At 41.8% G+C, this 23,047-nt stretch overlaps 2 protein-coding genes across 2 annotated transcripts in view; one reads left to right on the top strand and one right to left on the bottom strand.

Annotated features, from left to right (window-relative positions):
• mpped2a (metallophosphoesterase domain containing 2a) overlaps positions 1-10,209 on the bottom strand; it is a 41,971-nt gene extending 31,762 nt beyond the window's left edge. Inside the window, exons 1-2 of the mRNA XM_033991695.2 lie at positions 9,844-10,209; positions 5,889-6,206 (exon numbers count right to left, since the gene is read on the bottom strand). Coding sequence (XP_033847586.1) covers positions 5,889-6,001 — 113 coding nt within the window. The 5' untranslated portion in view covers positions 6,002-6,206; positions 9,844-10,209. The remainder of the gene's footprint in view (positions 1-5,888; positions 6,207-9,843) is intronic.
• The window catches only part of LOC117393814 (immunoglobulin superfamily containing leucine-rich repeat protein 2-like), a 35,443-nt gene continuing 22,165 nt past the window's right edge, over positions 9,770-23,047 (top strand). Inside the window, exon 1 of the mRNA XM_033991823.2 lies at positions 9,770-10,298. Coding sequence (XP_033847714.2) covers positions 9,770-10,298 — 529 coding nt within the window. The remainder of the gene's footprint in view (positions 10,299-23,047) is intronic.

Genomic DNA, 23,047 nt, shown 5'->3' with positions numbered 1-23,047 from the left:
CCTGAGCACATCCACCTCAGCTCCGCCTGGCTTTAGCGGCCTGGTCAGAAGTGAGAGCAAGTTAATTAACGCTTTTTTTTATTTTAGTTATTAGTTAAAACAATCATTTAAGTGTGTTTTATAATATTTAAGGTGTTTATAATGAGGAGAAAGGACACAGGAGAAGGGATGAAGATCTGTCAGGTGAACCGGTCCACAGAGGGAAAATCTTTAGTCGCACCGGGAAAAATTTTAGATCACGTGTGTCCAAACTGGTGGTACTCTAGAGCCAAGCCACAAACAGTAAAAGCACTGTCCCTCTCTCAGATGGAGCAGAGCCAGGATTCTGTCTCATTCTCTGGTGTTTTAAGAAGAAATGTCCAAAAGGAAAACCCACAAATGCTTCTCTGATCACTTCTATCAGTGACAAGGTCAATTTTCCTGCTGTATTTCTCCAACCACATCACAGCATCTGGAAGGGCATCTGACACACAGGGATACAGGAGGATGGGAGGGCATCCGACACACAGGGATACAGGAGGATGGGAGGGCATCCGACACACAGGGATACAGGAGGATGGGAGGGCATCTGACACACAGGGATACAGGAGGATGAGAGGGTAAAGTTTAGAAACATGAGAAGGTCAGAGGTCGAGCAAAGAGGCTTCTGGGTAATATCAGCTGTCATCACCAAAACTACAGAACAGAACATCGAACCAATCAGAGGAGAGACCTGTGAGGGCAGTTTCAGTGTAGTTTTTATCAACATCAGTCTCTCTGTCCTTTTTTCTCCCTCACGTATCTTTCTCCTTCTTCTCTTCTCTCTCTCCTCTTTTTCTCTTTATCACACTCTATACCGCTATATCTTTTTCCCTCTCGCCATCCCTTCCTCCTTTTGTTTCTCCTCTCATCCATCTCTTTCCCTCTATGTACATCTCTCCTCTCCCTGCTTCTCTCTTCCTCTCTATCCCTCCCTCTCCTCCCCCTCAGTCCTACCTCTCTCCCTCTATCCTCCCTCCCTCTGTTTCTCTCTCTCCCTTCTTCCTTGTCTCTCTTTTGACTCTATCCCCTCCCTCCCACCTTCTCTGTCTCTCTCTCTTCTTCCCCTCTTTCTTTCTTCTCTCTCTTTTTTAGGGTCGAACTGATTACTCGTCTCCTCTGTTCAGTCTGTGAGTTTAACCTCCTGAACATAGCGCGTCTCCATCTACTGCAGATGATTTGACAACCCCCGCTCTCTCCTCTTTTCCCTGTTTTTGTTCCATCTTTCCTGTCTCTCTGTCCACCCCCTCCCCCCCTCTCTTTCTAAACATCACTATTCTTTTTCCCTCTCTCCTTTTTTATTTTTTTCTCTTTCCACCCTGCTTTTACTACTCTACCCCTCTCTCTCTCCCTCTCATTAGAAGCACACGGCAGAGCATTTATTCCTCTGGCTTTTTGTCTTCTCCTCTCCATCTTTCCCTTTCTCTCCCTCTTTACAATCCCCACTAACACCGTCCCTACCTTTACCTTTTACACTCTCCTCCACTCTCCCCTTATCTCTCTCCATCTCTTCCTCCTCTCTTTCCATTTCTCTCCCGCCTTTCTCTCTGCCTGTTCCTCCCTCTCCATCTTCCCTTTCTCTCTCTCCATCTCTCTTTCACTCTCTCCTCCCTCTTTCACCTTTCCCTTTTTTCTTCCCTTGCCTCTCTCCTCCCTCTCTTCCTCCCCCCTTCTCCCTCTAAAATAAAATCCTGCAGTAGAGACATATGCTTCTTGTTTCGTTGTCGCTAATGGACTTCAATTCAATTTGAACTGCAGCAGTGAAGTCGCTATGGAAACAGGCATCCTCTGCACCATCTGCTCCTCCTCTGCTTCATCTGACCCTCTTCTCTGCATCCTCTGCTCCTCTGACCCCTGTCCTCTGCTCCATCTGACCCTCTTCTCTGCATCCTCTGCTCCTCTGACCCCTGTCCTCTACATCCTCTGACCCTCTCTTCTGCACCCTCTGCTCCCCCTCCTCCACATTAACCCTTCTGAGGTCCAGGTCTGAACTCTAGACCTCACAGACACGTAATCCGAGTCCCTAAACCAGTTATGGTCCTGCTTTGGTCCTGGCTCAGTCCTGGCTCAGTCCTGGCTCGGTCCTGGCTCGGTCCTGGCTCGGTCCTGGCTCGGTCCTGGCTCGGTCCTGGCTCGGTCCTGGCTCGGTCCTGGCTCGGTCCTGGCTCGGTCCTGGTTGGCTTAGCCCTGGTTTAGTCTGGAGAAAGTCCAGAGACTGGGACTGCTGTTCTGCATCAAACTCTGAGTAAATACAGAGGTCTGCTACAAGGATAGAGTTACACAGACAGAGAAAAGGGGAGAGGGGGAGAGAGAGAGAGAGAGAGAGAGAGAGAGAGAGAGAGAGAGAGAGGGAGGAAGGGGAGAGAGTGTGAGAGAAAGAGAGAGACTGTGGAGGTGGAGAGAGAAGCAGAAGAAGAGATGGAAGGGTAGAAAAGTAAAAGAGAAAGAAAGGAAGGATAAAGATGGGAGAAAAAAAAAGAGAGGAAAGGGGAGGGGGGGCAAGAGGCAACAGTGTAGCTCTGTCTGAAGCAGGAAACCCACTTATATTTATACAAACATCTGCCCCCCTGCCCCAAAACAAGACCAGAACTACCATCAAATACCACCACACACCCAAGAACTGCCCCTCTGCCCCCAAAACAAGACCAGAAATACCATCAAATACCACCACACACCCAAGAACTGTCCCTCTGCCCCCAAAACAAGACCAGAACTACCATCAAATACCACCACACACCCAAGAACTGCCCCAAACCAAGACCAGAACTACCATCAAATACCACCACACACCCTAAGAGAACTGCCTCTCTGCCCCATCACTCCATTCTACTGACCCTCTGTCCTCAAAAATATGCCACCAAAACTAAGAATATATTCATTTTTGTTCATATCACCCATCCTCAAGTCCAGGTTTGTTTCTGAAGAACAAGAGACGATAAACTGCACTATTAGAATCCACAATATGAGAAAATGATGCAATGTTCCATACGTTTTGTTTTGCGATAACTATATGTTAACGATATTATTGTGATATTTGAATATAATTTTTGGCACCATATGTTCACTTAAATTTAGAGATCCAGCTTTTTTAGTTCTGATACCGACTGCAATATTATGACTCCAAGTATCTGCCGATGACTGATATCAACCGATACCAGCGCAGAGACTGAAAACAGCATTTATTTCCTTTAAAAAAAAAAGAAGACAAAACAGATCTAAATGTGTAGCTCCAATAACTACAGAACAACTTTGTATAAATAAAACGTCAAATATTATGAGACTTTCTGGGCCAAATACAACCTGTAAATAGTTATAAGTTCACATGTCTAACTAGGATATTGACAGAACCGATATTTGGTAGTCAGTGTCGGATCGGTGCATCCCTCGCTATTTTTTTTTATGCATATGCTTTCGTTTACTATTTAAACTGGGTAAAAAAAAAAAGGTCAGAGAGAGCGTTCCAGTAATGCTACACAGAGCACCTTTAAATCATCTTATTTTATTATTTTTATTTATTTTATTAACAAACCGATATACAAAGCATCATACTTGTACTACTAAAGATTAACTGAAAGAACCATTAACCATTTACGTTAAGTCATTTTTCTCAAAAGCAGAAAACTGAATTCTATACGTGAAATCCTTCAGTTTAATTATAACCTGATTCACTTTACATTCTTTTGGTCTTTCCTTTGAAATCTCAGCACACACAGGCGCTCAGAGGAACCTTGTACAGAGCCGTGAACCAATAATAAATGAAAGAATAAATGAAGGAGAGGAGCGATAGAAAGAGGGAAAGAAAGAACAGAGCTTTTAAAAGACGATTCACAGAAAAGGTTTAGCCCTGAAGGTCGCCACGGAAACGCAGACAGATTTTAATATAAACACAAGGACACGTTTTATTATCCCAGAGTCAATACAGAGTCAGGAGCGAACGCGGCACAATCGCATATTTTAGTTTACAAAAGGGGTCTTCTTTTAATGTAAAAATACCTCTTGTTTCACTTTACACAATGAAACCGTGGATTTATATCTGTGTAATCCCTCAGTGGTCCAGGTAGATTCCATTGTGGTCCATGGGCGTATACTAGTCTATGTCGTCTTATGTTCTGATACAGCTCAAGCAACAAATCTTTATACACTAAATGGTACGTTGACTGAAAGAGTGACCACCTATAAATATCTTTGGTTTTGGTTTGACGAAAACTTATCTTTTAAAAAACACGTCTTGGAAATATGGATCACTTTTATTATAGAAACACATATTGTATCCTATTGAATTACAGAACAGAAATTGTTCAGGCAACCGCTCTTTCTGTACTGGATTATGTAGATTTAATACACATGCAGACTTCAGCCTCTACATTGAAAGCATTAGATTCACTTGTTCACTCAGCCCGTCGTTTCATAACAGGTGATGAATTAGAACCCATCATCGTACACTATGAAAGAGTAGGTTGGTCAGAAGAAAACAACACTGTATAAATGTATTTATAAGGGACTACGACGATAGACTGCCTAAATATATCATCTCACCTGTTTGTTGATCATTGATAAGAGAAGATCACATGATTGTAAAAGTCAAAAAAATTGGCCGCACCAGAACAGAGATGCGGAAAAAAACCTTTTATATTTATAGTTATTTTGCTTCCCAAAAACAGAATACATTTGAAGGATATGCAAAACTGGATACATTGGTGCCTCTAATGCACTTTAATAATCCGATGATAAACATTTACACTCACACCCGTTCCTGTTTTTAATGTTATAAATGGACCTAAGCAATTATTTGTTTTGTGTGTTTTTTGTTTGCATTGTTCTGTATTTGAACATTATTCTAAAGCCATTCATGAAGGTTAATTTCTGACCTGTGAATGTGACTTTTTTAGTATGAAAACTGAATGTGGAATACTGCATCCTTATATTATTAATAGTTGTGTTACTCACATGTTTTAATCAGAGGTGGCAAATATTTCATAAATTAATATTATTCTGTTCTGAAGATATGCAAAATTTGAATTTCTCATTTATAATTAAAACGAATCTAAATGGAAGGTTTTTATTCTACACTCTTCTGTTTTAATGTTCATTTAATGATTATTTATGTTTTGATTTGATGTAGTACAATATATTTCTTATTTTATAAAGCACTTTCATTACATTGTGTCCCACTTGTGCTATACAAATAAACTCGCCTTGTCTTGCCTAAATTTAAAAGTACAGCAAAAAGATTTGAGTAAATATAAAATGAGCAGAAGCGTTGAGTGTAATCTCCCAAACACGTGCGTACAGTGAGATTTCAGCTTTTTCTGATTATTTTTATGGGCCATTCACATTTTGTACGAACTTCAACCTTCTTCAGCGTAAAAGCAGAACTAGATAATTTTAAATGTTTTGCATATAAACTTTTACTCACAAACAGACATGTGGCCACAAGCGGCTCTGTTGTTGTATTAGTCTTTACGAACAGTATGTTGTCATGATGCTAAAATTTCACTCTATTTTGATAAGGATTCTACAATTCAATTATTCATTCTAGGAAACTGACTCAATACCGATTACAATACAACTATGATAATAGAAAACATTAAATGGTAGTACTTTCTTTTATATTCCCATGTGGCCTTATATCTGTGTACTTCCTCAGTGGTCCAGGTCATTTCCATAGTGGTCCATGGGTGTATACTTGTCTATGTGTCTTATACTTGTTCTTATAAAGCTCAGGATCATTCTAATGATATTCAGGACTGGTGAGAATGTGATGTTTTTAGTATTGATGCCTGCTCAAATGAGTATCTAGCTTCGATACTAGTTCGGTTAGTATCTGATTTATTTACATCAACAGTAGGCTTTATAACAGCAGTACTCACATGTGAACGTGCGGCGGCTGGAAGCGGCTCTGGTTGATGTTGTAGTGGGTGAAGGCCTGTGTGGGGTTGGAGCTGTACTCGTCCACAGAGATGGAGACTTTACCGTGAGCCATGGTCTGAGCGGGGCAGGGACATGGGAGGCTACGTCTGCCCCAAAACTAACAGAAAAATACTGAAAACTCCAATGAAATCCACCAAAAACGCACAAAATTGACCGCTTTTAAGAGTCCGAGTCTTCACTGAGAGCGCCGCGAGCTCATCTCTCGGGTCCAGAGTACATGGTCCCAGCAAAAAGTCAAACCCACGTGAGGAAAAGGTCTGAAAAAACAAAACAAAACAGAAATGTGAGAAATAATTACAGATTACTCAGGTAGCTCCACCCACTGCTCTGATTGGTCAAAATTGAACATGAGGGTATACAGGTTAAATTAGTGAGGGTGCATGTCCACAACCTCCCTCTCACCTGGAGGTTGTGGGTTAGACTCCCGATCTCTCTAAGTGGAGTGTGCGTGTCCTCCCTGTGTTACTGCGGCAGAGTGGTTATCCTTGTACATGGCTAACTACTTAATTCAATCAATTAAAGTGATACAAACACACTTAATGAGGCATAGCATGTATTAATTTTATGGCCATGAATTTTCTAATTACTTTAACACAGAGAAGACATCGGCACCGACATTTGCGCTAAAGATTTAACACAAAAGAGAGACTGTATAATCGCTCAGTCGTCCAGGTAGGTTCCATTGTGGTCCATGGGTGTGTACTAGTCTATGTGTCTTATACTTGTTCTGATACAGCTCAAGATCATTCTAAATCTATTAAAGAAAGGTTCATTTCTGTTCTGATACTTACTGATACTTTTTACAATTGCTTTAGTATCGATTAGTATCTGATTTTTGATCCTTCTGACAACCCTAATAGGGCATTACAATTTTTTTGATGAGAACTAGAATTACGATTAGATTTATGAATTATGTTTAAATAATATGATTCAGTTCAAAGTTCACATTTTAAACAGAGCAATACAATTTAAAAGAAATCTGAACTTGAACTAATCCAAGAATCCCATGCATTTCAGAACATGTTTGTACAGATCTAAACTACAGAGTTAAACATTTTTATGCAGAATACGACTGACGATTTTGTTTGTGGTGGAAATTATTAAATTGCAGCCTTTGTGAGTCTTTGCTCATCGTGTCAAATTGTGAGTTTGACTGAATAGTGATGTATCTTCTCTTGTCTAGTTCTGCTTTATATTCGGTCTAGTCCTGGTCTAATCCTGGTCTAGTCCCGGTCTGGTCCTGGCTGAGTCCGCTTTAGTCTCGCTTGGTTCAGCCCCGGTCTAGTCCTGGTCTAGTCCCGGTTCAGTCCTAGTTCAGTCCTGTTTTAGACCTGGTTTTGTAATGGTCTAATCTCGGTCTAGTCCTGGTTTTGTAACATCGTTAAACCTACAGCCTTTGCATTGAATTTCCTTTGACGAGACGAGCCTTCGGCTGGAGCGTTTCATTGACTTCAGGAGCACAGAATGTACCACTGATGTGTAAATGCTAATGTTACTTCAAATACCTGCGATAACTAATGTTGTTGCGATACAAAATTAAAATTTTAATACTAAGGAACAGTCTCGATACTCAAAACCAATTCTGATACCACTTGGTAATAAAAACACTTTCTTTAGACAATAGAATGTGATTTTCCACATTAAATGGTAGTACTTTCTTTTACATTCCCATCTGGCCTTATATCTGTGTAATCCCACTTGGTCCTGGTAAATTTCATAGTGGTCCATGGGTGTATACTGGTCTATGTGTCTTATACTTGTTCTGATACAGCTCAAGATCATTCGAAAGCTTTTCAAGAGAGGTTTATTTCTGTCCTGTGAACATGATTTTTTCAATACTGATAACTGCTCAAATGAGTACCTAGTTTTGATAATAGTTTTAGTATTGATTAGCATCTTATTTTAGATAATTTTGGCAACTCTAGAAATAACACAAGAAGCATATGGAAAATGTATCCTGTCTGTCAAATCCCTGTAGTGGAATCTACCTATACTCTAGTCAACTTCTAATTTCAAATGATTAGCTAAATTTTATAACATTTATTACCAAATCTTGTAATTAGGTGCAAACAGCAATGTGTTTACATTTAACAATTTTTTTTTAGTTTAAATTAATTAAAATAGGACAAATATAAAAAGCAATTAACAGTAGGTCTGTGAATGCATCTTATCAATGCAAGTCACATTAATGTCTTCATGTTTTTATAATACAGGAAATGGCATATATTTTAGACGTATATAATAGTTATTTATCAAATTGTGTCTAACAAAATTATCTAAATGTAACCTCCATGCTTATGTTATATGTGTGTGTTTACGCGTGTGTTCAGTTCACAAACGGTAATAAATGTTTTTTGTTAACCTAAAATTTCATAAATAATAACAAAACTCATCAGCTATTAATCAAATACTACAATTTAAAATTGGAGAGTAAATAGTGAAGACACGGGCATTCCACTTTCAGAGCCGCTTTTAGTTAAGTGTGTGTTGTACAGAAGATACTAAACTAGGATTTAATCCGTTCTAAGAAAGGACTAAACCAGGACTAGAACCAAAGGACAATTTTCCTTCAAATGAAAGCATGTGCTCTGTTACTGAACTCACTAACGAACTCAGGAATTATATTTGATTTATAACAGGACTGAACCAGGACTGAACCAGGACTGAACCAGGACTGAACCAGGACTGAACCAGGACTGAACCAGGACTGAACCAGGACTGAACCAGGACTGAACCAGGACTGAACCTAAACTCTTCAAATGCAAGTGTGTGTTCTGCACCACCTAACTCAGGACATAAATCTGGTCTAATTGAGGACTAAACCAAGAGTGAACCAGGACTAAACGCTTTCAAACGCAAGTGTGTGTTCTCTAAAGAAGCCTGCACAAAACCACTCATATATCAGCTTTATACCAGGTCTAAACCAGATCTACACAAGCCCGTTTAAACCTAGGATGTGTTCTGTAATTCTGCTGCATTCAGTCATTTTTCTGTAATTTCTGTCTGCAGAAGAGAATTGACTAAATATAGATTACAAATGTGCAAGAACCTCATCATTCATTTTAATATAATGTATAATGTGAGACTCATTTCTATCCACTAATCCAAATCTGTAATTTCGTGCAGTGAAAACAGAACTGTTGCCATCTGATGAGCTTTTACTGTGCAAATCCCCTGCTTTGTTCGTCGGCTTGAACCCAATTTAACCTTATTTCCAGGTTTAAACGGCCTACACGCGCTTGAATAAAAGGTCAATGTTAAGGTTACGACCTCTCCCCCGGATCTGCCCCCGCGTTTCGGACAAACCCAGGCCGAAAGAGGCGCCCCGTGAGCGGCTGCATGGCTCCAGCGCCCTCGCTCTCTCTCTCCATGGCTGCAGCAGTAGCACGGAGGCACTAGCTCGGTAGCTTTAGCCCGCTTTCCCCTGCTCCCGCTGCTAGACCTGCACTAGAGCCGCTGAGGTAATCTTTTATTTACATTTTGCATATTTTTAGCCTTAAATAGATGCCACAATTGCATGCTTTCTGCCTGTGCGTGCTGTGCAGACGAGCAGCAGTGTGCGTAAACGCTAGCTAACTTCTTCAGTCAAAGCGCTCCAGAACAGCGAAGGGGAAGCGAATAAATAAATGCGCCCGATCCGTGGAGCAATCCCGGCAGTAGACAATGAGGTCGGCTGCGTGTGCGGTGAACTGCGCGCCCTCGCTGCTCCAGCAACCCCCCGAAAGGTGCTTGGTGTCACCGTGAATGGCGCTAACCTTTTGGCTTCCTCGTAAAATTGACAAGCCTCCTTTCAGCGCTCCGTGTCGGCTTTGTGTCAGGAATGCCCCCCCCTGTCTGCGGAGCTCACGTCGCTATCCGCCTCCCCAAGAAAAAACACAAGAAACGGGGATGTACCTTGGTTGTTCGGGGCCGTTTTTATGCGGTGGTGGTGGCCGCAGAAGGAGCGCGGAGCCCGGGTCGCCCTTTCACCGCACCGACGGGGGAATCCTGGAAGTGCGAGCCGACAGCGCGCTCGGTTCCATGCGGCCGTGGCGGTGTCGCTCTTGTGCCCGAGGTGGCTGCTCCTGTGTCGGGCGGGGGCAGCACCTTCGACCCGGTAAAGGACCTCCAGACCTCCGGAGCAGCGGGGACACGAGCGGGGAGCCGGAGTGAGAGCGAGGCCGTATGGAAGAGCGCGGAGAGCGGGCAGACAGACGCTGACAGCCCGGTGCAGAGTGCAGCGCTGCGGGGTCAGAGAGCAGAGAGAGCAGCAGGCGCGGGCACAACCCCCAACCCCCTCGTGCACGCGCCCGCCGCCTCCTCCGGCTCACACGGGCACGCGCACGGGGGGGTTGGGGGGGCGCTCGTGCGTGAGAGAACAGAGAGGCGCGCTCCCGACCCGCTGCTGCCTTCACAGACCCGCGGAGACTGGAGACAGCACAGAGTGGAGGAATGTGCGTCTGGGCTTGAGCCGAAGAGGAGCGGGAAATACAGAGATAAAACCCAATATTTACCTCAAATGATTTAAAATGCAGGACTGAAGAAGGACTAAACCTGGACTAAAATAGGACCAGACCAGGACAAAACCAGGATTATACTCCTTTAAATGTGTGTCTGCAAAGCACTAAGTAACCCAGGAATTCTATCTAGTTAATAACAGTACTGAACCAAGATTAAACCTGGACTAAACCTGGACTAACTAATTAGTGATTTTTCAATTACTAATTAAAAACAAAATATAAAATAGAGAAAATACATGCAGTCAACTTCTGGAAGATACCAGGACTAACTCAGAGATCTAAACCAGGACTAAAATAAGACCAGACCAGGAAAAATCATAACAGAATTATATTTCAAATGCAAAAGTGTGTTCCGTATTATCTAACACAGGACTTGAATATGGTTTGTAACAGGACTAAACCAGGACTAAACCAGGACTAAACCAGGACTAAACTAGGACGAAACCACGACTAAACCACGACTAAACCACGACTAAACCCGGACTAAACCCGGACTAAACCCGGACTAAACCCGGACTAAACCCGGACTAAACCCGGACTAAAAAGTAGATGAGTGCGCTGAGAGAACACAGTTTAAACACTTTGGACACGTTGTTCTTTGTGTGAGGGAGATTCTTCACATGTAAAATAGACAGTGACAGAAACAAAGGTTCCTTCTTCATATAAAGCCTATTACTGTCAGTGTACCTTAAAGTGCAGATGAACGTCAGATGACTCACTTTGCTCAAAGATACTTAACATCATTATATTTAAGATTTTTACAAAAATGTTTCTTATATTTCTATTTTTTCAGTTTTGGTGAAGTGTATAGTCTAATTTTACTTCCTGTGTGAGCACGTAAGCAACTATAATATTAACAAGGGCCAAAACTTGTCTAATTTATACAATAGTTAGATGATTAGACTAAATAAATGGCAACACCTTTATTTATTTAAAGGTCCTATATTACACAGAATTGACCATGTTATGACACTGTTACCTCCTCAAAAACATAACAGTTGTGTTTTGTTTGATTCACACACGTTTGAGTGATATTAGTCTGTCTACATCTCCAACTTAATGCTCATGCTCTGTTCCACCTTGCGATGTCATGAAGTGGTAGTTTTCAAGTTAACAGCTCATTTTAGTTAGCTCTTTAGTTCAGTAGAGATTGGCAATTCCAGGTCTGAAATTATCCAAATGATTCTTGTGAAGGCGTGTGGAAGAGAGCACTTCCTGTATTAACACATGACATCACAAGGTGCAATGGGGTGTTTTTAGTTTGAGAGAAGAACTCAGCCTAAATATGCAGGGTTTGTGTGTTAAATGTGTGAAAGAAACAAAGCACAACTCCAGCTATGTTTGGGATGGGGAAATAATTATAACATAGATCAGAAAATAGCATAATATGGGCCTTTTAAATTAACACATTCACCGCTACTTCCTGGATTTTTGTACTTTTCAACTTTTCATCACAAACTGCCACTTATCTGATTTCAAACTATGCTAAATATTTAGCACAGGTCCTGTCCCACTAAACCAAGTCGGAGTTTTGAAAAACATGAAAACAGTAGGTGCACTTTAACCTTAAAATAATTGCTATACCTTTGTAAATATCATCTTGTTCATGACTTGAGTCAACCTGGTACAGAGCGTGACACATGAGGCTTCACTGTTTATCGATTTGTAAATACATTTTGTAATTTGGTTGAATAGATATAATAAAATGGTTTGTATTTTTAAAAGGAGTTTTAAATAAATGAGCTGTTCCTAATTTGTGTTTGATGGATAACCCTCCTGTTCTGAGTTGACATCTTTATCTCTCTTCTCTGCCCCTCCCTCCCTCCCTCTCTCGCCCTCTCTTCCTTCTATCCGTCTTTCTTTCTCTTTTTTCTCTCCTCCACTCTGCTCTTTCCTCTCCTTCCTCTCCTTCACTTCTAGTCTCTTTCCTCCCCCTCTCTCCACCCTCTCTCTTTTCTGACCATGTTCTCCTCGCTCCCTCGTCCCTTTTTCATTTCCCCCTATCTTCACTCCTCTCCTTTTTACACCTGTCTCAATCCCTTTCTCCCTCTTTCTCTCTTCTCTCAATCCCTTTCTCTCTCTTCTCTCTTTCTTCTCCCTCTTTCTCTCTTCTCTTTGCCCCCTCCTTGCTCTCCTCTCCCTCCCTCCCCATTCTCTTTTCCTTCTCTTCTTTTCTCTTTTGTCCTCTCTCTCCCTCTTCCCCCTCTAACTCTCTCCTCTTCTCTCTCTCCTCTCCGCTATTCAGTCCATGTTCTGCCCCCTTCTCTCTCCACTCTCCTCTCTGCCTCTCCCCTGTTTCCTCTTCTCTGCTCCTCTTCTCTCTCTCTTCAGTCCATGTTCTCTCTGTCTCTCTTCCTCTCCTCTATTCTCTCTTTTCAGTCCATGTTCTCTCTCTCCTCTCCTCTCTTCATTCAGCCCATGTTCTTTCTCCTCTCTTCGCTCTGTTCAGTCCATGTTCTCTCTCTCCCCTTCTCTCTTCTCTCTGTCCATGTTCTTTCGCTCCTCTTCTCTCCTCTTCTCTCTATTCAGTCCATGTTCTCTCTCTCCTCCTGTCCTCTTCTCTCTGTTCAGTCCATGTTCTCTCTCTCCTCTTCTCTGTTCAGTCCATGTTCTCTCTCTCCTCTTCTCCTCTCCTCTTCTCTCTGTTCAGTCCATGTTCTCTCTTCTCCTCTCCTCTTCTCTTTCTCCTCTCCTCCTCTCCTCTTCTCTCTGTTCAGTCCATGTTCTCACTCTCGTCCTCTCCTCTTCTCTCTGTTCAGTCCATGTTCTCTCTCTCGTCCTCTCCTCTTCTCTCTGTTCAGTCCATGTTCTCTGTCTCCTCTCCTCTTCTCTCTGTTCAGTCCATGTTCTCTCTCTCCTCTCATCTTCTCTCTGTTCAGTCCATGTTCTATCTCTCCTCCTCTCCTCTTCTCTCTGTTCAGTCCATGTTCTCTGTCTCCTCTCCTCTTCTCTCTGTTCAGTCCATGTTCTCTCTCTCCTCCTCTCCTCTTCTCTCTGTTCAGTCCATGTTCTCTCTCTCCTCCTCTCCTCTTCTCTCTGTTCAGTCCATGTTCTCTCTCTCCTCTTCTCTTCTCTCTGTTCAGTCCATGTTCTCTCTCTCCTCTTCTCTCTGTTCAGTCCATGTTCTCTCTCTCCTCCTCTCCTCTTCTCTCTGTTCAGTCCATGTTCTCTCTCTCCTCTTCTCTCTGTTCAGTCCATGTTCTCTCTCCTCCTCTCCTCTTCTCTCTGTTCAGTCCATGTTCTCTTTTTCCTCTTCTCTTCTCTTCTCCTCTCTCTCTGTTCAGTCCATGTTCTCTCTCTCCTCTTCTCCTCTCCTCTTCTCTCTGTTCATGTTCTCTGACCAGAGGCTGTAGACCTGCTCCTCATAACGAGTTTGTATTGATTTCTCTCAGACTTTTATTCACTTTTTTATTCGGAGGTCGATATTTGGGCCGGAGCTGCGTGAGACTCATACCCAGTGGATACTTTCTACTTTTACTTCACTACATTTGAGAGCAGTATCTGTACTTTCTACTCCACTACATTTTTGTACAGGACTGAAAAGTAAAAGTATTTTAATTATTATTTGAGAGCTGCTGAAAAGGCTAAAGGTTTATTTTTAACATGTTCATAATTTGAGCAAACAAAAATATAGAAATAAAAATAGATTCAATTGTTTCTATTGAACAAAATTCAGCACTCTCTATCTCTAGCTCCATTCCTCTCTCTCTCTCTCTTTGTCTGTCTGTCTCTCTCTTCTCTCTGTCTGTCTGTTTCTCTCTTCTCTTCCTCTCTTTTCCTCTCTCTCTTCTCTCTCTCTTCCTCTGTCTCTCACTGTCTCTTTCTCTCTGTCTGTCTCTGTCCTCTCTCTTTTCACCCACCTTTCTTTCTCTCTCCCTGTTTCTCTTATGCTGTCTGTCTCTGTCTCTTTTCTCCCTCTCTCTTCCTCTATCTCTCTCTGTCTCTCTTCTCTTCCCCCTTCTTCGCTCCCTCTCCCTTCCACTATCTCTCTTTCTGTCTTTCTCTGTCCTCTCCCTCCCCCCCTCTATCTGTCTCTCTTGTCGCCCTCTCTCTTCTCTCCCTCTCTCTGTCTTCCTCTCTCTGTCTCTCTTTCTCTCTCTTTGCTTCAGTCTCTCATACTCTTTCTATGGCTTCCTCTCACTCTCTGTCTTTCTCTCTCACTGATTCTCTCTTCTCCCTCTCTTCCTGTCTCTCTCTCTCTGTCTCTCTTCTCTTCCCCCTCTTCTCTCCCTCTCTCTGCCTCTCTTTCTTTCTCTCTGCTTCGGTCTCTTTCTGTCTTTCTCTCTCACTGTTTCAGTCTCTCTCATACTCTCTCTCATTCTTTCTCTCTGTCTCTGTCTCTCTCTGTTTCTCTCCCTCCCTCTTCCTCTCTCTTTCTCTCAGTTTGAACAGAGCTGGTCAGTGGTTTTGTCATTTTTTTCAGAGAAGACAAGAGGATGATTCTACTGAATAATGTGACTCAAAGGGACAAGAGTGAATCAGAATAGTCCAGATGTTTGAACCTTTCAGCATATTTCCCACAGACTATAGTTTATGTATAAACATATAAACATATAAACATATAAACATATAAACATATATACAGGCTGGTGTTTTAGTGTCTTAAAGGTTCAAGGGTCTTTCTCCACAACATGAGCAAACCCAGTGCTGGAATGTCCACATGTGTTTTTGTGAATTGCTCAAATCGGCCTTATGATTGCAATGTCACCCATAGCGTTCTGTAACAGTCAAATCCAACTAATCGAGGCTAGCATTATACCGGCTAATCTGCAACCAGGAACTGTATTTGGAAATCCAAGTGTGAAAATCAAAGAGACAACCAGGAGTGAGGTTTTTAGCAGTTTTTAGGCAAAGTCCTTGAAAAAGTTGTTTACCAACAGCTTATTAACTTTCTCCAAATGAACAATTCCTTTGATGTTTTCCAATCTGGTTTTAAACCCCACCACAGCACTGAGACTGCTTTTATCAAGGTGACAAATGACATCTGACTTGAACACTGATGCAGGCAAAGTCTCAGTGTTCATCCTGTTAGATCTGAGTGCTGCTTTTGACACTATCGATCATTGGATCCTTTTACAGAAACTAGAGGACTGGGTGGGCATCTCTGGTGCTGCACTAAACTGGTTCCAGTCCTATCTAGAAAACAGGGAGTACTTTGTTGAAATTGGAAAATGTGCCTCAGATAAACTGTCCCTGAGCTGTGGGGTGCCCTAGAGGTCAATCCTGGGACCCCTGTTGTTCAATCTCTACATGCTGCAACATTTTACCATTTAAAAACATGGCAAAAATCTACGGTATATTGTCAAAACCAGACTTAGAGAGACTTATCCATGCATTTGTCTCCAGTAGGTTAGACGACTGTAACGTCCTGCTCACTGGCCTCTCCAAACGAGCCTTAAGACAGCTGCAGTGCATCCAGAACCCTGCTGCTCTGGTCCTGACTAGAACCAGGAAGTACAAGCACATAAGTCCTGTGCTCTGGTCTCTGCTCAGAGAATAGACTTTAAAGCAGCTCTGCTTGTGTACAAGTCTCTCCATGGCCCAGAACCAAAGTACATCTCCCACATGTCAGTGCCATATGAACCATCTCACACTCTGAGGACTTCAGAGTCAAGACTAAACATGGAGAATCAGCGTTTCAGTTTTATGCAGCTAGAACTTGGAATAGTCTTCCTGAAGATGTGAGACAGGCCTCTACTTTGACAATGTTTAAATCCAGGCTCAAAACGGTTCTGTTTAGCTGTGCATGACTGAAAGGTTTTTATTCTGCACTTTTCTCCTTTAATGTTTTATGATGAATATTTATGTTTTAATTTGTTTTATTGTGATTTTAATGTCTTTCTTATTCTGTAAAGTACTTTGAATTACCTTGTGTATGAATTGTGCTAGACAAATTCTTGTTGTCTTTTTTTGCCAATGCTTTTACCTTAATCTGATTAATAAAATTCATTAGTGGTTTGCAATCTGAGCAATTTTTTTAGGAATAAAAATTAGCAAATTAGCATGAGAACACAGTAAGGTAGCAAAACCTTCAAAAGTGCTTTTCATTTTTTGAATGAATTTCAAATGAACTTTTTTGTGTTGTAGAAGGTCAATATTATCTCGAGCACATGTAGAGTGTTTAAATTATGCTGATGTCTTTTCTCAGGCAGTGCGAAGTAGAGTCTTCTGATTGAACTGAAGGAGAATCAGGGAGATCAGAATTTCCCAGAGCATAGGTACATGCCCCCTTTGCTGGTCTGACAGAGGGTGGGCACTTAGCAACATGGCTGTCAATCAAACCTGTAGCTAACGGTAGCAGGAGCAACCTCGGGGAAAGCAGACACCGGATTAGTCTGTTATCAATGTTTATATCTTAATTTTGGGACAAAATAACAAAATTAAAACCCCAGGATCATGTAGAGTCAGTTAATATTAACATTTTAAGACTGACAAGTCTGACAGCATTTGGAACGCGGTGGCTAGCATGTTAGCTATGTCCATTTATATATACAGGACTAAGAGCCCAGAGGGTGGACACATTAATCTGGTGAACCGGTCGGGTACTGGGAGAATGAAAACATATCATTCACTCATGCTTCAGTAATACTTCCAGGACCAGGACCATGTTTCTCTGTGGCTGTGTTCACATTCACAACAAAATGGGATGTTTATGTGACCTGTAAGATGATTTCAATGACATGAAACCACAAGATCTGAAGTGAGTCTTCAGAGAAATGAAAATAAAGTCCAGAAATCTTCTAACCAGGACTAAACCAGCACTAAACTCAGACTAGACTAGGACTAAACCAGGACTAAACCAGGACTAAACCAGGACTAAACCAGGACTAAACCAGGACTAAACCAGGGCTAAACCAGGACTAGACCAGGACTACACCAGGACTACACATGGACTAAACCAGGACTAAACATGGACTAGACCAGGACTAAACATGGACTAGACCACTAACATTTGTGTGTGTCCCTCTTGTCCCTGTCTGCAGCCCTATTCTCTCTGTCTCTGAGACTGAAATGACTCTGTTCAGGGTTTGTTCACGTTTGGTGCAGTTTCATCAGAGTGCACAGCAGGGGGCGCTGATTGGATCCTTCCTTTTCCTCCAAAATCATTTACACATCTACAGTGTGCCCTCAGAATATCAACCATCAGGAGAGAGGGAGATAGACTCAATGCCAATTCTGATACCATGATGATAATTAAAAAAAAAAAAACACTATTTTTTTTAGACAATAGAATGTGATTTTCAACATTAAATGGTAGTACTTTCTTTTATATTCTCTGCGTAATCCCTCAGTCGTCCAGGTAGGTTCTATTGTGGTCCATGGGTGTAAGCTAATCTATGTGTCTTGTTCTGATACAGCTCAAGATCATTCTAAAGATATTCAGGAAAGATTCATTTCTGTCCTGTGAATGGGACTTTTTTAGTATCGATACCTTCTCAAATGAGTATCTAGTTTTCACTCTACCTTTGCTATTGATTACCGTCTGATCTTCGATGCATTTGGCAGCCCCTCACTCTCACACAGAGATACGGTGTGTTTAAAGTCCCTCTCACAAACACGTCTGCTCTTCCTCCTGGAGCCTGTAAATACAAGATGGCGTCTGGCGCTGTCACGGTGTCCTCCATAACTCAGATGGTCTCATTCTTCAGTCTGTGTCCTTCACACTTAAACTTCACCAACAACAACTTTCACAGGGGCATTTTACACTGAAGTAAACCGAGACAGAAACTAAAAACAGAGGAAGAATTCAGAAAACATTGGAGATCGAATATTTGAGCATATCGGCTTCAGTCTCTGTTTCTTATGTATTTGAGCTGAATGTGTCTTGCTCCAGTGCAGATATATTTTATAAGCATCTCTTCAGGTCAAAAAGAGTCCGCTGTGTACTGTCTGTATCTGATTATAAAATGTTTAATCAAGAAGCGCGCGTTAGCATGCTAGTTGTTGTTTGCTTTACCATAACAGCAAAACTCCACTCTGGTCTGGCGCTTATAAACTCATTGTGGTAAATAATTAGGATGCTCAGAATGCATAACTTTGGACCTCTGCAAACTGTTTAAAATGGACTATTTCTGTTTTTCTGTTTTTAAGACAGTAAAAATCAGGTACAGCACCTTTAAAACACCATTTTGAAATATCTCTCACAAACTCGTGTGCTCGTCTTCCTCCTGGAGCCTGTAAATCCAAGATGGCGTCCGGCGCTGTCACTGCGTCCTTCTCCATAACTCTGTGTCCTTCAGTCTCAGAAAGCACAAACTTCACCAACAACAATTTTCACATTTCACACTAAAATAAACAGAAAATAACCTAAAAATGGAGGGAAAATTCTGGAGTGTTTGTCCACTGAGCTGAAGGTTGGCGGTTTGAATCCCACTCTTCATAATCATAACCATCATTGGTTGATTGGGCAGATCCACTGACCCACAGGTTGGCGGTGTGATTCCAGCTCACACAGATGATTACTGTCATTGTGTCCTTGGGCAAAACACTTAACCCACTTTGCCCCCAGTGTCTGTGTAACATTCATACACCAGTTACACTGTAACTGGTGTATGAATGTGTGAGTGAATGGGTGAGTAGTTCCTAGTAGGTGTAGTTGTAAAGTTCTTTGAGTGACTTAAAGGTGGAAAAGCCTTATGTAAAAATGTGTCAGTTTACCATATAGGCCAATATTTGGTTTGGGATCATCATCTGATTAAACCAAAGACAAACAGGACACTGCCCAAAATGGGACACCTCCGCTATTACAGGTTTGTAGTAGAACAGGGTTGAGGATATCTAAATACCATTATATTTTTACATATACACTGCCTGGCCAAAAGAAAGTTGCCACCTGGATTTAACCAAACAAATAGGTCATTCAGTATATTCTATAGTATATATATACAGTATATATACAGTATATATATATGGGGTTGCTGCAGTTGGTCAGGGCTAGGTTCAGCAACAGTCTGTGCTCAAAGAATGAGGTCAGCTGACACCTGAATATACTGAATGACCAGGTTATTCCATCAATGGATTTTTTCTTCCCTGATGGCACGGGCATATTCCAAGATGATAATGCCTGGATTCATCAGGCTCAAATTGTGAAAGAGTGGTTCAGGGAGCATGAGACATCATTTTCACACATGGATGGGCCACCACAGAGTCCAGACCTTAACCCCATTGAGAATCTTTGAGATGTGCTGGAGAAGGCTTGGTGAAAAATTAATGCAATGTGCGATCTTGGTGAAAAATTAATACAGCACTGGATGGAAATAAATCTTGAGACACTGCAGAAGCGAAATCGAAACAATGCCACAGTGAATGCATGCTGTAATCAAAGCTAAAGGCATCCAATGAAATGTGTGTGAGTGTGTGTGTGAGTGTGTGATCTTTTTTTTGGTAGTGACTTTTTTTTTGACCAGGTAGTGTATATTGTCAAATGTTTTTCATTCAAATTTAGAAAACTACTTGAAAATAGCCAGAAGGCCAAAATGTGCACTCAACTGCAATAATAGAAGTCTCTCACGTTATACACTGATTCACAAGTGAGTCGAGAATGGACCGAGTGCTCTTTATCATTACCAACCACCCTAACCTGGCATTTTGCAAACTGCACAATTTGATGTGAATAATGAAATGGACCATGAAAAAATCAGACGTATGTAACTGCAGTCAATTACAAGTAGACCGACATGTTACTCATTAGACGTAGTTGACATATAATCAAATTAAACATGTTTCATAAAAATGTTATCACTTATTGTTATCACACTATTGCTCATTAAAACAGATACACACTGATACACACTTTTTGCAGTTGCAGTTTTTTTATTTGCATTTTAAAAGTGCATTAGTGAAGAATTAATTCAGTTAATAGTTCATAGGCCTGAATGACTCCAGCTTTTCCTCACAGACTGTCCTATTATCCTGGTTGTAATTGGATTGGTCCGTTCCCCTCTTGTCCATGTACTGCTCCCTCCTGGTCCTCCACTTCTCAGTCTTTCTGGGACCCTGAGAGGGGCCAGTGTAAGCACCTTGACTAGCAGTATGTTTGTTAGCAGCACAGTGATTCGCAGCACATTGGTTAGCACCTTGATACGCTGGTGCAGAGGTGGGCTGGACCCAGATCACCCTGTCCTGGGCCTTCTGGATGTTGACTTTAATAACCAACTCCTCTTGTTTGGTCTGAACTGGCTTCTTCCTCTGGACCTTCTCATGGGGGACTGGATATCCACACCCTCCTTGAGTTTTTCTTCCAGGGTTTGGGGGTTTTTGCGGTATCCATCTTGGACCAAAGCCTGGATGATGGGGTTGTGCTGCTGGACACTGGTGGTCCTCCTCGCCGTCTCTGGGCAGCTCAGTACAGACCAGTAGACCTTGTTATTTAGGATATTGGTGCCTTCAGACCCATCCCAGATATGATCTCGTCCCTTTTCTCTGCCATGTTGTTTTCCACAAGCTTGGCAGGTGGGACAGAGGTTGGCACTGTACTTGGAGCCCTCCTGTTTAAACCACTCCTCATTGGTGGTTTAGAGTAGGGTTTTGGGTGCAGCGCCCTCTGATCTCTCCACTGTAGCGCTGATGGCATCTGGTTCATGTGCTCCATTGTATCTGCTGTCTCTGCTGTCTGTTGAGTCTGAGCTCTGATATGTGTGGCGATCTCTCTCAAGTGTTTGTGTAAAGTCAATGTATCGGCTGAAGCATGAGGTCACTGCTGGTCTTCTGACATCAGCGCTATAGTAATGGAACCTCTGGTATGTAAATCTGTGTAAATAATATTTATTTAGCCTATTGATTTATTTTTTTTTATATTTTCATTTTATGTATTTATAGAGGTACTGATATAGGTCCCACCAGAGTTATCCAAAACAATGGATTTGTCCCGGTTTTATGCAAGACATGTCCCAGGTGTCCCTATTTTTGACCAATCTGATCCCCAGTAAAAAGGGTAATATATATTTACTTGCTCTTTATTATTATCATCCACCCCAGCCTGGATGTGTCCCAGGTTTTATTTTTGAAAATCTGGTCACCCTACATATACCATTAGCCTTGATGCAGTAATAACATTTTGTATTTTGTAATATTTGAAAATGTATGGATGCCGGAAATGTCTTCTTACAAACTGAAACAAGGTATTTTAAGTGCAGGTCAAGGAAACAGTAATAGACTGTACTACAGTTGTTTTTATGATGTTATTATGCTTTGTATGGGCAGTAACTGAGTTTGTAGTCATTTTAACCTATATCTTTAGGGGACAATAATGAAAATCTGCCCTGAAATATTAATGAGAGTTACCTGCTGCTTTGTCTCCATGGAGATAATATTATTGTTTGTTTGGCTGGAATGCTTCACTGTAAATAGTCACGCATTGGTCAATCAATTTTTCTTTAGCACTTTTCCATCTTCAAATCACTCAAAGCACTTTACACCAAGGAACCACTCACCCATTCACACACACATTCATACACCAGCGCACACAGACATTGGGAGCGAAGTGGGTTAAGTGTCTTGCCCAGGGACACAACAACAGTATTCTTCTGCAGGAGCGGGATTCAGACTGCTAACCTTCAGATCAGTGAATAAATACTTTACTAACTGCGCTACTGTCGCTCTCATATGGCTTTATTTTAACTATCGCCACTCCACAGATCTGACCTGTAACTCGACTTGGACTGGACCAGCACCAGAAAAGTGACAAATTGCTGCTTTAAAGCTCAGAGAGGTTAGATGATCAGAACAGATCCTTTTAAAATAGTTTGATATAAACCTGACCTAAGGACCAGGTGAAGCTCTAACTGATGCATTCACATGTTTTCAGTCTATATTCTTACGACACCTTTTAAATGCACCGTCCTTTCACTCGTTCCATTGAAAACCATCTCCTCTGAACTGTCTGCTTCTATCATCAGAATATTGATGCTGTCATTTACGCGCACACCGGAGGACCTTGAAAGCTGCGCTATGGGGCTTTCACAGACCAATGGGGCCATTATATGTGAGCGCTAATGGGCCGTGTTTCTGCCGTGTCCCTGAACGCAGCACCAGGAATGAGTGAGGAGGAGCGAGGAGAGAGGAGTGAGGGATGAGGGAGATGTGAGGGATGAGGAGGTGAGGAATGAGAAAGTGAGGAAAACCACTGTGACTTTAAACGTACAGAGGAAACTTGAGAAAATGAAAAACAACATCATAAAAAGAAAAAAATTATAATTAAAGGTGCACTGTGTTACTTTTCCTGCAGGCGGTCAATCACCTGCTTGTCTCCACAGAGATGTATAGCAATACCTTTGTCTATAATGTTCCATGGCATTACATTAAAGATGTATATGTGGCATGTAAATTATTGACTTGATTCAGTTCTGTTGTAGACCTAGTTTAGACCTGGTTTAGACCTGGCCTAGTCCTGGTTTGGTCCTGGTTTGGTCCTGGTTTGGTCCTGGTTTGGTCCTGGTTTGGTCCTGGTTTAGCCCTGGTTTAGCTTCAGTTTATCCCTGTTTTTTTTTTTGTTTTTTTTTTTTTGTTTAGTCCTGGTTTGGTCCTGGTTTATTCCTGGTTTAGTCCTAGTTTGGTGCTAGTTTGGTGCTAGTTTAATCCTGGTTTAATCCTGGTTTGTC

Source organism: Periophthalmus magnuspinnatus, chromosome 3, assembly GCF_009829125.3.
Source record: "Periophthalmus magnuspinnatus isolate fPerMag1 chromosome 3, fPerMag1.2.pri, whole genome shotgun sequence".
Lineage (NCBI taxonomy): Eukaryota > Metazoa > Chordata > Actinopteri > Gobiiformes > Gobiidae > Periophthalmus > Periophthalmus magnuspinnatus.
This window is presented reverse-complemented; position numbering and strand designations above follow the sequence as displayed.